Here is a 16,978-nt window from a genome sequence, read left to right as displayed (position 1 = left end):
AAAAAAAGGGGGGGGGCCCACCTGTAAATGAATTACAGTACGTGCTGGCCTGCAGCAAAACTCCATACACTGGTAAGTTGTCAGGGGAGAATTTGCTCGGCGCAGGCACGTCAGCAACAGCACACAACGAGGAGCTAAACTACGGCAATTTTCACGGGAGATAAAGTTCTTGTGTTACTCCCTACCTCTAGTTCTAAATTACTCGCCAAGTGGCAAGGGCCCTTTGCGGTCACACGGCGAGTGGGAGGTTGACTATGAGGTGAGCGTACTGATAGAGGGGGGGAAAAACAGATTTATCCCCTCAATCTCCTGAAAGCGTGGAAGGAGGTGGGGGCTGTCTCTCTGGTTCGGTGGATAAGGAGAGAGATGAGCTGGGGCCGGAGGTACCAAATTCATCCAATCAGATCTCAACCCTTTCAGATGACCATCTCTCACCGAATCAGAGAGAAGACCTTGCCTTGTTGCAAAAGCGTTTTGCTGATGTGTTTTCCCCCATACCAGGACGCACGCACCTCATACACCACCACATTAAGACTTCCCCGGGGGTGACGGTGCGGACCCGCCCCTATAGATTGCCGGAACACAAAAAGAAATTGGTTCAGGCAGAAATAAAGGCAATGCTAGAGCTGGGGGTAATAGAGGAATCCCACAGTCCCTGGAGTAGCCCCATTGTGCTGGTAGGTAAGCCTGATGGGTCTATTCGCTTCTGTGTGGATTATAGAAAGGTAAATGAAGTGTCACGGTTTGATGCTTATCCAATGCCTCGGGTCGACGAGCTCTTGGATCGGCTTGGCACGGCTCAATTTTTTTCGACGCTGGATTTAACCAAGGGTTACTGGCAGATTCCCTTATCTGCTAAATCTAAGGAAAAAACGGCTTTCTCCGCTCCGGATGGTTTGTACCAATTCAGGACACTTCCGTTTGGGTTATTCGGAGCCCCTGCCACCTTCCAGCGCCTAATGGATCGGGTATTGCGTCCGCATGCTGGTTATGCTGCTGCCTATCTGGATGATGTAATCATCCATAGCAGCAGTTGGGAGCAGCATTTGCAGCATGTGGGGGCAGTGCTCGAATCCTTAAGGCAGGCAGGGCTCACGGCTAACCCAAAGAAGTGTGCTATTGGCCGAGCGGAGGTACGGTATTTGGGGTACCACTTGGGAAGTGGACAGGTGCGGCCTCTAGTGGACAAAACCGCGGCGATTGCAGCCTGTCCCCGACCCAAGTCAAAAAAAGAGGTAAGGAGGTTCTTGGGGCTGGCCGGCTATTACAGGAGGTTCATCCCGGCATTTTCGGAGCTAACCAGCCCCCTAACTGACTTAACCCGAAAAGGTGCCTCAGATCCGGTCCAGTGGACGGAACCGTGTCAGCGGGTGTTTGAGAGGGTAAAAGAAGCTCTCTGTGGGGAGCCGCTCTTGTTCACACCTAACTTCTCTCTCCCTTTTGTGTTGCAGACCGACGCGTCGGACAGAGGGCTGGGGGCTGTTTTGACCCAGCAGGTGGAGGGAGTCGACCGCCCCGTGCTGTACATTAGCCGAAAACTGTCACAACGGGAGGCGAAGTACAGCACGGTGGAAAAAGAGTGCCTCGCCATTCGGTGGGCGGTCGGAGCCCTCCGGTATTACCTTCTGGGTCGCCCATTCACCCTCTGTTCGGACCATGCCCCCCTCCAATGGCTTCACCGCATGAAGGATACCAACGCCCGGATCACTCGGTGGTATCTGGCTTTGCAGCCTTTTAACTTCAAGGTGATCCATAGACCGGGTGTACGGATGGTCGTGGCGGACTTCCTCTCTCGCCCCCAGGAGGGGGGGGGGGGGGGGTTGGTCATCGGCCAGATGGCTCCCCGGCCTAAGTCGGGCGGTGGGGGTATGTGGTGGGGTGGGCGTGGTTTGAGCGTCGGCTGCAGAGAGAGAGTGTGAGAGGAGCGGCTCTCGGATCCTTCGTCACGACTGTCAGCTGGAGGTAATCAGCGCCGATAATTGTTAATTGTTTAATTGCGCTGATTGCCTCTGATTGCTTTCAACAGTGAGCCTGGGGTTTTTAAAGGAAGACCGGAAGCTGGAGCGAGAGGGCTGACAACAAGACGGCTGCGGAACCGTCGTTTGTGTGTAAATATTTCTGTAAAACGCATCGGTAAATAAAAGAGCACGGCAGTGCTGATTAAGGAAACAACTGTCTCCCGTGAGTGTGTGTTTAAACAGGAGGGGTGGCACTCACTTGCCACACAGGTATTCAGAACACAGGCGTGAATCTGCTGTCTGGGGAAACCCACTGTACGGGGAATGGTGTCTCCATCTCCAGATTGTGGAAATGCTATGGCAGAGATTTGGCCGTGCAGCTGTAGATCACTTCAGAGGCATTTTCCCCCCTCACTCTCATCTCTCCCACTCCAGCCAGAGTAAGAGCAGAGCTTCAATATGATCCTAATCACACGCAGGTGGCAGAAATCACCGTGGCTGGTAGAGATTATCTCTCTCCTTTATGTACAGCCATGCACGCATCCGCTACGCACGGACCTCCTGTCTCAGGTGAATGGGGAAATACACCACCCCTGCCCTGAGCGAGCAGCTCTATGGGCTTGGCCCGTGAGGGGCATAACCTCAACACATTAGGGCTTCCCCCTTGCGTGGCTGCAACCATCCAGAGCACGAAAGCGCCCTCTACCAGGTCACTTTATGACAATAAGTGTCAGGTGTTAGAAAGATGGTGTGCCTCTCGTCAGTCAGTGCCTTACCAGTGCTCTGTTTCTGACATGCTGTGCTTTTCACAGAACCTTATGGATTAAGAGAAATGCTTTCCTACCAATAAGGTCTACCTGGCAGATATCACTGCTTGTCATGTTGGTTTCAGAAACTATGCAGTGGGGCAGCACCCCCTCATTCACAGGTTCATGAAGGGACCTCACTGTTCTCTGCCTGTTGCTAAAAAGCTCATTTCTCCTTGGGATTTATCACTGGAGCTGGAGGCTCTGTTTCTAAGGCCATTTGAGTCTATACATGAGAGATTTAAAATTGCTGTCTCTCCTGACAGCGTTGCTGCTTGCACTAGCCTCAGCTAATTGAGTCAGTGACCTCCATGCACTCTCAGTGCATCTCTCATGCACAATATTCTCTCCTAAGATGGATAGGCTTTATCTTAAGCTAAACCGTTTATGCCTAAAAGCTTCCCTCCTTTCACATGTGAGGTGTTGGAGCTTGCCACTTTTCACCCACAACCTTTCTCCTCTGACGAGGAGCATAGGCTACATACGCTGTGTTCACCACATGTATATGACAAAGACTAAGGCTTTTAGAAAGAGCGACCAGCCCTTAGTCACCTGGGCCCCTGCCTGCAAAGGGAAAGCATCTCTAAGCAGTGGCTGTCCCATTGGCTTGTGCAACTCTTGTTATGGCATATGATTCAAAGAGGATATTGCCCCCCTTGGGCCTGAGGGCTCATTCTACGAGAGGCATGGCTGCATTGTGGGCCCTATTCCATGAGGACTCCTTGCAGGATATTTATTAAGCGGCAGGCTGGGTTTCTCCAGATACTTTTGCTAGGTTCTACATCCTGGACGTCACCAGGAGGCCGGGACCCCACTCAGTTCTGGGGGTGAGCTCTGTGTGAGATAAACACATCTCCCCTCATCTGCTATGGGTTTTAGTGCTTCACATTGTTTCTGGGTCCTGGCTATAGCTTTGGGCAGTGGAAAGTCTTCAGTACTTCCCTACTTGAATGTGCCAGACACCACCCTCCCCTCAGGGGAGAAGGCATCCTTTGCTGGCCTGACAGCATCTCAGCTGTGAGCAGAGCTGGGGTAAATCTTAATTAGTTTAATCCCAGGTGTTGGTTTTAGATTCCTGGATGAGCAGGACATTTACCTCCCAGGACTGAAGATTTTAATGTCAGAGAACACTTAGATGAATGCCCGGCAGCAGTAGCTAGTCTCTCTCTCCAGGATACAGGGTCAAGCTGCCCATCATTTCATATGAACACACCTCAGTCAATAATCATATATGCAAACTCACATTCACACAAACATTCGGGTTACAGGCTCTGAAAATGAACGGAGTCAGGAAATTAATCTTCCCTGTGACAAAATTCAAACCCTTACATTGCCATAATCAGTAATTCTATTTAGTTAATGTCACACAGTACAGAGCACTACTCACCCCAGTCTCTGCAGTTTACAGTTTGGACTCATCAGTCCAACACAGAGCAGCTCCACTCCTGAATCTCCCAGGTCATTGTAACTGAGGTCCAGATCTCTCAGGGGTGAGTTTGATGCCTGGAGAGCTGAGGCCACAATACCACAGGACTTCTCTGTGAGGTCACAGTTGTTCAGTCTACAAAGAAGAGTTAATATATTCAAGTAAAGAAGAATTATTGGCACTCTTCATTAAAATGAGCATAAATGATTGTATAAAAGAAACATTTTAACATAATGATTTTAATTTTCTGCTCAAACATTTGTAGAAACTGCTTACTTTCACTTTAATAAAACATAATTCTTATAAAAAACTTACGAAAATAGTATTTCCCCCCCCCCCCCCCTATTTAAAATAGTAGGGGTCAAAATTCTTGGCACCCTGAAAGAATATTTGAAATAAAACCAAATAAAGTGGCATCTAATGAAATTTGATTTTTAAAAATTGATCTCAGTCCCCCAGAACTGTTTAATGCCTTTCACAATTTCCTGTTTCACTGGGGTACAAATATGAGGTTGCACAAATGTAAAATCCCTTTGTCATCCATTACTATGGGCTAAGGGATCACCTGAGCCCCTGTGCTGAGGCCGTCTCAGGACCCCCTTGTGCTGCACACTGCTAAGGGATCACCTGAGACCCTGTGCTGAGGCCGTCTCAGGACCCCCTGGTGCTGCACACTACTAAGGGATCAGCTGAGCCCCTGTGCTGAGGATGTCTCAGGACTCCCTGGTGCTGCACACTGCTAAGGGGTGAGTGGGCAGGGAGTGGGGGAGCCCCGATACTCCCAGGGAGAGCAGGGCAGCAGTGCAGTACTGTATAGCCGCGTTTCCACCGCAGGAACTTTACCCCGGAACTAGGAACCTTTTGAGGAACTTTCCACCGCAGGAACTAGGGTCTACATTTAGTTCCGGGGGCTTTATTTTACCCCCAAGGGCGCAAGGGCTGAAAATTTCTGATTGGTCGACTACTTGCAGTGTTTTATTTCAACCGCCATGTTTAAATATCTGCAGCCGCAAACCAATTTATTTTCATAATAACTTCAAATCAAACTTGTATGTTATGCGGCGCAGTAGCCTAGTTTTGTTTATAGCCTGCCAACGTCTTGGAATTATAACGTGTGCTCTTCTGTTCTTTTCTTGCTTTAGTATTCGTTTTATAAAATGCTAAGCATTCGTGCTGGGACAGCATATTACGTACCAAAACATTCAAACGGATTAATTCGGTTGCTGAATATTTTCTTCCGGATTTTCTTTGTTAGCCCGTTGTAATTGACTCAAAACGTTTGATACAGTTATGTGAGGTATGCGGTAGTTCTGCGTAATTCACATTGGTGATACAGTAAAAGCAAACTGGAAATCACCTTCCGCACTTTTTGTCAGGGTAAAATAACAGGTTAATTCTAGTAATCGTCCCTTTAGCTTTTTCAGACTGCCGTAATTTTACTCTGCCATTCTTCAATTCCACAAAAAGACCAGGAAGACTATGGACTAATTTATGGTGCATGGTTCGCATCTGGAGGGCACACTTCGCTGCTCGGCTAGCAGTAACTTCGAAGGAAAGCAAACGGTGGCTGTACCACTGCTAATTTAAATTTTCACGCAAGTCCGAGTTTTCGTTCTATTCTCGTCATTTTGCGATTAGCCTATATGGAATTGACGATGAGAAAGTAATCAAACAGCAAATTGTTTACAACGTGTGCATGTTTTCTGCTGTTGTTGCCAGTTATATGTGAATGCATTCTGTCGCCTCGGATGTCAAGACATGAAAGTGAATGTTTGCATAAAAACATAATGAATGTGTTTGAGAGGATATATACAACAGTTACAATCTGACTATTGGCCTGTTATACCTTTTTGTTGCATAACAACGGTCCAAGTTCAACTACCAACGACAGTTTTGCTTGACAACGGTAAAATATGTCCAAACGGTTGCAGAAGAATATTTCAATTCCAGGTGATTAAATCGATAAAAATCAATAAATACAAAAGTAACCATATATAGTCATTGTTGGTAACCCGCTGTATATTAGTGGAATAAACCCCTCCGGGCTGTCCCGGTTATTAGAAAATAATGTAGGCTACTTCGGTGGTAGTATGGGGTTACAGAAGAAATCATAGGACAGATGGACCGACGACAACGTCGCTTTTTCATACGTCAGTGGGCTAATTTGCCTAATCTTCACGGGACTTTAGACCGCGGTGGAAACGCAGACAGGCTGTCTGAAGGAACCTTTTAGTTCCTTGAAAAGTAGTTCCTGGGACTAAAAGTTCCGGGTACTTTTGGTGGAACTTTTGGCGCGGCTTAACTGAAATGTAAAATCAGTTAGTACACACACACATAATTTGGCTAGCTGTTTTACAACTTGTTTGATCCACTATATCCAATATCTTCACGGATATAAGCAGCAGCTTCTGTTGTGTACAAATTATTTAGTCGTCAACCTCGTGCCACTTATTTGTGAGCCAGCTTTAAATGCTAATTGAGTGAATTGCACAGAAACATGCCCATATTGGCTATACATTTTTAAATCTACTGAATGTTTCGGAAAGTCCTGTGAATTGCATAATAATATAGGCCTGTGCTAGGTTCATGTAGGAATTCACATCCAAAGCACAGTAGGTGAAATTACTTTCACTAGGAACTAGAGTCTGAAGTTGGAATCAGTCGCTGCATGACTCTTGTTCTCGTTTGTGGAAGTCCATCCATCCATTATCTATACCCGCTTATCCTGGTCAGGGTCACAAGGCGAAAGGCAGGAATACACCCTGGACAGGTCGCCAAACTATTATAAGGCACACACAACATTCACTCACCATTCACACACACTCGGAGTACCCAGAGGAAACCCACATGAACACGGGAAAACATGCAAACTTCACACAGAAAGGCCCAGGCTGGGATTCAAACCCAGGACCTTCTTGCTGAGGCGACGGTGCTACCAGCAGAATAAAATGTAATTTTATGCACAATCCTTTCAGAAACACCACAATCCTGCAGCACAAACCAGTGTGTAATGGAGGAGTAAAACTTGCCTTCAACAAAAGGTCAGTGTGTGAAAGAGAGTGGAGTAAATATATGGATTTCACTGGAGTTCATAGCAGGAAAATGGAGATGGATGAAGACTGCAATGTGTGACAGGCCTGAAACATTTTACTATGCAGGTCAATGTTTTACCATATCAATCAGACAGTCTGTATCCAGTTCTCACTGGTGACCTATTACAACAGGGACAGGGATTGCTTAACATTAGTACTTTCTTTTATTGATCTATTATCCCTTGTAGTTAGTTTATGTTTTAAAAAGATTACTTTCAGAAGGTCCTGAAAATGAATGGGAGTGAATTGGGAGCTGGACAACCAGAAGGACCGGCGATGCCGTTAACGGTTAACAGGGACAGCTAGTTGCTAGTATTCACACTATCCAAATACAATGGGGTAAGCTCCAAAAAATTACTTGTGAAATATCCCTTTAATTATCCTGGTACCTAATTCATTTCATATGAGGATTGTGGGTATGCATCACAAGTTCTTTGTGTGTTCTTTTTCTTTATATATCAATCTGTTGGGGAGAATCACGTGACCTACTGGGAAGATGGCTGCCTGGTGATTTTGCTCCTTGCCCTCTCTCCTCTTCATTTAACTGTTTTCATGATGAATGGCTAACTTAACTGTTCACTCCCAGTTCAGTCTGTTGGTGCTGTTGACCAAGATATAAGATATGTCCATTTCTTCAAAAACAAAGACTCTTTCAGGTAAGACTCACCCAGAAAGGGACATGATAAGGAATCCTGTGTCATGCTAGCAGCCATTGTAGAGGCTGTGTTAGAAAAACACAGACAATATTTTGAGACACAGCTCTCCCGGATCAAGGACGAAACCTGGTCCATACGAGCTGAAATCTCTCAATATTCGCTCGGCATGAAAGAGCTACAGGCTGAATTTGCCGAGTTTGAAAAGTTTGAAAGCCAACGTTAAACTAGCCGAAACCGCTGCCTCGCTGCACCAGGCCAAACAAGATCAGCTTGAGGCTAAAGTGGCGTAGCTGGACGATAGGAGCAGATGGTGCAACCTACGCATTATTAACCAACCGGAGAATTCTGAATGATCAGACCTGTTTGGTTTTCTTACCAATTCCCTCAAAGAGTGATTCCCCTCTCTGGCTGACAGGACTATAGAAGTAATTAGGGCTCACCGTTTCTATGGCGGCTGATAAAAAACAGCAGACAGGCCTGGAACACTGATTATTAATCTGCTGGGGTACACAGATCGACAGCATATTTTGCAAGCCGCCAGGAAATCACCAGCATGGTTTCCGCTAGTGTATTGCAAGTCCGGCGGCCCGCCGGGCCTAAGTTGACCCCCCGCCGGGCCTAAGCATCGGGAAATTAAAAAAAAAAAAAAGTATTTCAAAGATGTTTTTTAAACTACAGTTACAGTGGGGCGGCTCGGTTGGAAAGCTCACCAGCGACATCTGTTGGTTAAAACGTGAACGCACTATAGGAAAGCAGCAGGTTTGAGATAAGTGTTCTTTACCCTCATTGTGCGTAGTGACGTTCAACACCTGACGCTTCCAACTATCGCAAGCTAACGTTACCTAGCAAGCCACCATTTCTTATTTAGTAGGCTAACTAACCTAGTTACAAACTTCCGCGTTATCACTTAATCTCGTGGGTAAGTAGGTATTCATTCATTTTATACTAACTTAAGCAGTGTGTAGGTAACGTTAAACTTGTGGCATGCATGTAACGTTCGATACATTGTAACATTACATGACTTATTAATAGTCATCGAAATAACGACTTCACTTGTTTATTAATAACGTTAGCTTGATGACATTGATGTGCACGACAAAGTTGTCATAATTTTTTTCCCGACCGTGAAAACTGCCGGACTTGTTTACATTTTGGACAGATGGCTCCTCAGTAAATCTATCGTTGTTTCCCTCGCAGCACTTTCGACACAAAAAAAATTGGAAAATCCTAAAATTTCTTCTTACGGTGAAGAGTGCCCGACCGGCAAACGTAGAAATGTGTTAACACAGCGGCAAAATTAGGCTACATCTAGAAATACCATCTTCGGGGAAAAACGCTATGGCTGAGGGTCAGGCACTCTTCACGCATACCTGCAAACTACTCACTTTTCGGGCAAATTCGCCGTTTTGACTCCAAAATAGGTAATTTGTGTGATTCGTGTAGATCCGATGAGTTTTTGAAATTGGGGGGGATAACAAGAGACTAACCAAAACTTTACGTAGCCTAAATGTTTAGGCGTCCAGGTTACAGGTTTCTTCTTCTTCTTCTCATTCTTCTTCTATTCTTATTTTTCCTGCCGCCTATCCCACTAACAACATGTCTCCCCATTGGACATTTTACCGACACCAGCCAAATCTTCACCTACACGACCCAATCAAAAACTTGCATACACACGCAAAATACCCATACCTTTTTACTCTGAAACATTTCCAGTTTAAACAGCTAGCCTGCCTGTGGCCTAGTGGGCAAGGTTACAGTCTTGGGAACATGGGGTCGTCGGTTCAAGCTCAGCTAGGAACACGTTTCTTTAACCTGCTTTTACCCTCACTAATAATTGTCTACTACTTCTCAATTATTGCTTTTGCACCATATCTACCCGGCGTTCACCGAACGTATATCGAACTGAACTGCATTATGACGTACCGTCTGCACGTTCAGTTATTAACCGGCTACAATATTGCAAAGCCATATGGATTCAACAGGAGCTCTTCTGTGTTTACTGGTCTGTGTTCTTCTTTAAAACCACGGACAGGTTTGCTAATGATATTTCACGCATTGCATAGCTATGTCATGGTGCTGCACTAACAAAGTCACAGACTGGTAAACCTCCGGTTGAAGGATTGAATCCCGCCTTTTACACTAACCTTTTTTTACGCTTATATTTGCTTTACCAAAACTCACTCACGGCCACCCATATGCATTTCATGGCGGCAAATGTATTCTTTTTATTAAAAAGTTATACCAGTTCATCACTGTGCCATTTCTACGAACTATATTTCTTCACTTGGCTACCGTACAAAACCTTCTTATCAGCAAACGCTACGTTTCTACCTTCATGCTACCTCGCCTCGTTCTCTATCTAGCCACATACAAACAATTACTATGTACGTTCTGCAACTCCCCATTAAAACATTACATTTAAAATTATGACTCACTCATAATTATAACTACTACTGAACATGACAAAAGCACATCAGTGCAATAGATTACACATGTTACTTAACCCTCCACTTCAACAACTAATGTTTGATACAGACTGTTATATATACCGTTCGATAAGGAAAATAAGCTCGCTCATGGTCACTTCATTTACTTCGACCTATAGTCTGTGATCATGTCAACCTTCACCTACATGCCCATTCTGCCAAAAACATATTGTTTCAACTACGCAATTTCATAATTTCTCCTAATTTCTCTCACACTGTTGTTATTTTCTCATATGCAAAGCCTGCTGGGACATATGCGTCTGCTCCTATTCTCCACTATCAACTTTTCCGGTTCTAGCTTAGCAAAACAGCGAAGAGGATTCCTACCTGCAGATAAGCCTATCAAAATACCTTATAAACCTTACAAACACTAAAAGTGCATCTCCACGAAATAACAGACAATGGAGCAGGACAGAAGGCTACACAAGTTGCGACCTAGGGAGCTCTAATTTTACAAGCTTGCTGATTCTTTTGTCAATCAAGGCTCGTTGGATGGCCATGAGTAGATACACTGGCCATATTTCACGTGCGTTTCTCATGCGTTTACGCTTACGCCACCGCACCCTTTGTCACAGCCACTGTTTTACATATATAGCAAACCGAAACTGCTAAATGGTACACGCTCATCAGACAGTACAAATTCACACAAGGACAGCCATAATCAATAACCGTTTCTTACAGGGTCACTTCGCATTTCTCACTCTCATAATAAAACGCTTTGCAAAAAGAAATGATATCTCATAAAAAACACGTTTTCAACGGTAAAGAAATGCCAAGTTACTCACACATACAAGATATACACTGTCTATAACTCATTCATTCAGACTTCCAAAATCCAGGCCTGCCTTTAAAAGTTTTCATATCCAAATGACGCCAAGTTGCGGTACTACAAACAATATAGGCTATCTTGCCTCACCAAAATTGAATAAGATGTATTCCAAAGCAATGCTCCCCAATATTTCCTCAATTCTTTCAAGTCCTTCCTTCGACGGATCCAGTGCATTCTTAAGTATAATTGTGCCCTGTTCTTACGAATAGAGGAAAAATAAATAACATCTCTGATTTTGACTCACACCAGCCAAGGGAGAACACGCGATACCTTCCCCTCCAGCTACAAACCCCCATTGGTCTAGTTGTGAGGTGTTTACATTGCTAATCAGATCACCCCATTTCTTTCCCTTTAGGAAACACAGCCAAATGCTAATGTCACCATGGCTGAAGAGCAAGCGTGTTGTGAACATCTCTACTGAAGGGAGGAGAGTTTTCTCTAGCATAACTAGAATTCTGTACAACACTAAATTCCTAGGCCTTGCAGCAGGGCCCCTCCGTCTCCAGGCACCAAACTTCCCAAGAACAAGAATTTTAAAAAATAGCATGTACGTGTGTGTGTGTGTGTGTGTGTGTGTGTCTATGTGCATGTCTCTTTTTTCTTCCTCTCTGTCTCTAATGGATTTCTATAAGTCCAAACTGGTGAGCTTGGCCTTCCTCCTTATCCTCCCCCCTGCCATCCTGCCAGGGAGAAACCGGCTATGATGCCATGCTGCCCAGGACTCTGAAAGCAACCGATCGATAAAAACCAAACTATTATATCTGATATAAAGTTTTGTTTATGTAACGCTGGAAACTAGGAGGTCACCGTGTGCTTATTCAGTATTCATGCTATATGACTAGACACAGCCAATCATTAATTTTGTTAAATCTTACGATATGCATATGTATTAACCATGTGCCAATCAGTAGAATTATGTATGTTATTGTTAACCACTTTTTGCAAAAAAAAAAAAAAAAAAGCAGGCTTATCCATCTTGTTGTGTGTAGGTTCCAAACTCTTTCTGCAGAAATGAGTCCTATTTCTTACATGGATATACCTCATCATGCTGGTTATTCTAAGGGTAGAATTTTCTCTTCCCAACACTATGAACTATTACAACCGTTTTGAGGAGGCCTCTACAAACCAATGAAGATGAAACTGAATAGTTTTGGTTAATTATTTTGTTAATATTTAAACGGAAGTGTATTTTCTGTTCATATGCCAGTGCTAAGAGGTATAATAAATGGTTCTGTTCCCATGAACAGTTTCGCAGGGAGAATATTCCCAGTCTGGCCAGGAGCAGGAGGCAGCTGGCAGAGACAGCCTCCAGTCGGCCTCTTCATCCTGCTGCTGCCGCTACTGTTTCAGCTAGGCAGGCATCGCGCTTGTGCACCAGAGGACAGGAAAGAACACATTTTGTCTGGATTTACTAGAGGTTTTTTTTTTTTTTTTACAGTGTTTCACACCACTATTTACAATAAACCAAAAATTCTCTACTTCAACTAAGTGTCATTCATTTCAGACACGCACTTGATGAGATGAATGAACACTCACTAGTGAAACGGCTCCACAGCCAACCAGTCCCTGCAGTAATGTACCACCCAATCCATCCAAAATTTTACTGCATTTTTAACATTACAAAAGTCCACTCAATCATTGAACTAGCCCAGCCAAACACATGATTAAAAGCAAGTTTCCAGTGCGTTCTGGGCTCATTGTAAACACTATCTGAGGGGTGTAAAGGTCCCACCTATATCATTCAAGTAGCTTACTCCACTGCCTCAATAGCCAGCATTGGACTGCATAACTGAATACAGCTTTCCTTTAAAATAGTTAAACTGAAATAAACAAAATATTTTTGTATCTGTGTTATGTTTATGGATTCACATGTGTGGCACAGTTATAATGCCAAAATAGCACGAGTTAAAACATGGTATGGGTTGGTTTGACTGCAAATGCATTATTCAACACCAAACTCACATAGTGAAAGTTTCTATTGACACATCCCTGATTGCACCAACAAACCCATGTTGACACAAGCAGATTAACCGCAGACCATAAAACTAACAACCCTGGTGAAAGTGAAAAATATGACACTAGCAATTCCAAGTGTGTTTGTGCCTATGCTGTCACCAAAATAGGGCCATTTTTCTTAATACTGTAACTTAATATAGCATCTCTTCATTTTAATCTGCTTGAATTGTATGTTCTGATAAAGGTTGATCCATCAGATTACTCTGATATCAATAAACTCGTTATTTATTTAATAATTGCTATCATTGCAAATAATTAGTAAATGTATTCAGTTAGTAAATAGTAATAGTAAATAAAATAAAATACAGGTAAGTGCTGAGGTTTTGCATTTGATACTGCTTATGTTCTCGATATAAAATTAAACGAGGGCACGAGTTAAAACGTCTTGATTCAGAAATCTTTTTTTTAACCAAATTTTCTGTTGCCCGGCAATTTTATTCCACTTTATTCTAACTAGAAATATAAAGTGTGAAGATACACTGTCAATCATCTACATTATTAATGACATAATACTCACATGGCCTTCCTGCAGTTCCTGATTACTGGTAGCAGTCTCTGATGACCTGCTGCTGATGTGTTGTAGGTCTTCAAGTCAAACTCATCCAGGACCTCCTCTGACGTCAGTAACACAAAGGCCAGAGCTGAACACTGGTGTGGTTCCAGCTTTTCATCAGAAAGTTTTCCTGATCTCAGGGAATTCTGGATTCCCTGCACTAGAGAGCTGTCATTCATTTCATTGAGACAGTGGAACAGATTGATGGTCCTCTCTGCTGAAGATTCCTCTCTGATCCTCTCCTTAATGTGCTGAACAGTTTTTTTAATGCTCTGTGATCTGCTTTCTGTCTGTGTCTGTGGGTCTGGTACAGGTGATCTGCTTCCTGTCTGTGTCAGTAGACCTCCTAAGAGAGTCTGAATGTAGTCCAGAGAGAGGCCAAGAAGGAAACGAAGGAAAAGGTCCAGGAGTCCATTCTCACTCCTTAAGGCCTGATCCACTGCACACCTGTGTAACTCAGACAACTGCACTCTGTCACTGTGAGGTTTTGATTCTTCTGCTCTGAGTACATTTCTGTTCACATTTACACATGAATGAAACACAAACAAGGCAGCCAGATACTCCTGAATGCTCAGATGCACAAAGCAGTAGACCTTCTCCTGATACAACCCACACTCCTCTTTAAAGATCTCTGTGCACATCCCAGAGTACACTGAAGCTTCACTGACATCAATGCCACTCTGTCTGAGGTCTTCTTCATAGAATATCAGATTGCCCTTTTTCAGCTGTCGAAAAGCCAGCTGCCCCAGTTTCAGGATGATTTCTGTATCTGATGCTGACATCTTCTTTGGGTTCATCTCATTGGTACGATTATACTTCCGATTATTCACATTTGTCTGAATGAGCAGGAAGTGTGTGTACATTCCAGTCAGAGTTTTGGGCAGATCTCCATTCTCTGCTTTATCCAAAATATTCTTCAGAACACCAGCAGAAATCCAGCAGAAGACTGGTATGTGACACATGATGTCGAGACTCCTGGATGACTTTATGTGTGAGATAATTCTGCTGGCGTGGTTCTGATCTCTGATTCTCTTCCTGAAGTACTTCTCCTTCTGTGGGTCATTGAACCCTCGTATCTCTGTCACTCGGTGGATGTACTCAGGAGGGATCTGATTGGCTGCTGCTGGTCGGGAGGTGATCCAGAGGAGAGCAGAGGGAAACAGATTCCCCTTAATGAGGTTAGTCAGCAGCACATCCACTGATAATGGCTCTGTTATATCACTGTAGGTCTCATTGCTTTGGAAATCTAGAGGAAGTCGACACTCATCCAGACCATCAAAGATAAATACAGTTTTGACTTCATCACCGTCAATATTTTTCATCTCTTTCAGCCGTGAAAAGTGATGCTGAAGAAGTTCCATCAGACTGAATTCTTTTTCCTTCTTCAAATTCAGATCTCGGAAAGGAAGAGTGAAGATGAAATCAACGTCCTGATTGGCTTTTCCTTCTGACCAGTCCAAAATGAACTTCTGCACAGAGACGGTTTTCCCAATGCCAGCGATTCCCTTTGTAAGCACAGTTCTGATGGGTTTCTTTTGTCCAGGTAAAGGCTTAAAGATGTAATTGCAGAGGATTGCAGTCTCCTGTGTGGTTTTTCTCTGGGATGCTGTCTCAATCTGTCTGACCTCGTGTTCATTATTGACCCCACCACTTCCCCCCTCTGTGATATAGAGCTCTGTATAGATCTCATCGAGGAAGGTTTGTTCTCCCTGCTTTGGTAAACCTTCAAATATGCATTCAAACTGCTTCTTCAGATGTGTTTTGAGTTCCTGCTGGGCTCTTTTTATGGATTCATCTGAAGGGAGGAAAATCAGTGTTAATTCTTTCATGGTTGCATTGCATCTGAGCATAACAATAGTAAATTAAAGATTTCTGTATGGTCTACAGCTGAGAGTGTGTCACATGCATTAAGGCCAACCAATCAAATTCAGCAGGCTTCCACTTTCATTACAATTACAAGCACATGTGTGCCAGGTTAGTGCATTTGGACATATGAACAGGCACTGTACTGCACACGGCATATGTATTCATCCCCTGCAACTGCTTCATAAATGTAGCTCTTGTTGTCAAGCAAAATATTACTTCTTTGTAAATGTCTTCTATTTTTATATCTAAAGCGTATTTGATTTTATATATTGGTTCATGCATCTGTGGCAAAAACACATTTGCCCTTGACAACACACTTATTATGTATTTAATATCAATTTGTTTGATTTAATTTGTTATTAAAAACACTTTGCAGAATGCTGGCCAACATGTATGAGGTCATAAATGCAAGACTAATCTGAACACTTCTTAAAAATTAAGATTTAAATGTTTTCTTCTAAGTAAAGGATACTGTATGTTGCAGACAGAATGAATGAATGAAAAATCTCAGGATAAACTTTGCATAAAAGTACATGATAAGCAAGCATTAGCAGAGCCTCATTTTCCACTATTTGGTGTTCATTCTAAAGAATACTCTGAGATGTCACATTAAAAGCCCAAGACAATTACTGGAGCGGGTCTGCAGGATGTGTGGAGACAACTGATAATCAATCTTCACCCAGTCAAAGTCAAGAGTAATCGTTTCATATTAATTTCTCAAAATGCTGTCCTGTCTTAAGGAAGATACTATTTTAATAGGCCTGGGGGATAGAACGATAGCGATATGTACCGCGATAGACACTTCATCAATAGCAGTAAGAAAACTGTTCAATAGAATGTTCGATAGTTTCACTTAAATGTATTAAATGCAAACCGCCAGGAAAGCACATACAAATGCGCAAAGTTCGGTTGCATGAACAAACCCCAGGCGTGCTCCCTCCCTGGCTCACAAACAGCCTATAATATCCCTTGATAATGGAGCATGCTACGAGTGACATGTAAACAACCAATCATTTAACAGGTGTATTGTTCGGTTGCACTATTGACATGTGACACAACAACAGAAACAGCGTAGAGTGAGAAAATGATGAGGAAATTGTTGATAAAAAAGGACAGGTCAGCTCGCCAGTATGGCAGTTTTTTGGTTTTTAAAGTATGACTGATATAGTTTCATAGTTTCATTTATTGAAGTTTAACAAGGCAGGGTACAACAGCATAAAAACACAGTTTTTAAAATGAATCCTGAAATGCGTCAAACATAACAGCGATCAACATCATAAGCAACATATC

General features: G+C 43.4%; 1 protein-coding gene across 1 annotated transcript; it reads right to left on the bottom strand.

The window, feature by feature from the left end:
- Positions 1–4,132: 4,132 nt before the first annotated feature.
- On the bottom strand, positions 4,133–16,022 carry LOC135246186 (protein NLRC3-like). Its single transcript, XM_064319725.1, has 2 exons — positions 13,787–16,022; positions 4,133–4,325 (listed from the first exon to the last, which is right to left on the bottom strand). The coding sequence occupies exons 1-2, from the start codon at positions 15,670–15,672 to the stop codon at positions 4,148–4,150; spliced, it is 2,064 nt and encodes a 687-aa protein (XP_064175795.1). The 5' UTR covers positions 15,673–16,022; the 3' UTR covers positions 4,133–4,147.
- Between the last annotated feature and the right edge of the window lie 956 nt (positions 16,023–16,978).

Source organism: Anguilla rostrata, unplaced genomic scaffold, assembly GCF_018555375.3.
Source record: "Anguilla rostrata isolate EN2019 unplaced genomic scaffold, ASM1855537v3 scaf0035, whole genome shotgun sequence".
NCBI classification, from domain to species: domain Eukaryota; kingdom Metazoa; phylum Chordata; class Actinopteri; order Anguilliformes; family Anguillidae; genus Anguilla; species Anguilla rostrata.
The sequence above is the reverse complement of the archived record's forward strand: the minus strand, read 5'-3'. Positions and strand labels throughout refer to the sequence as shown.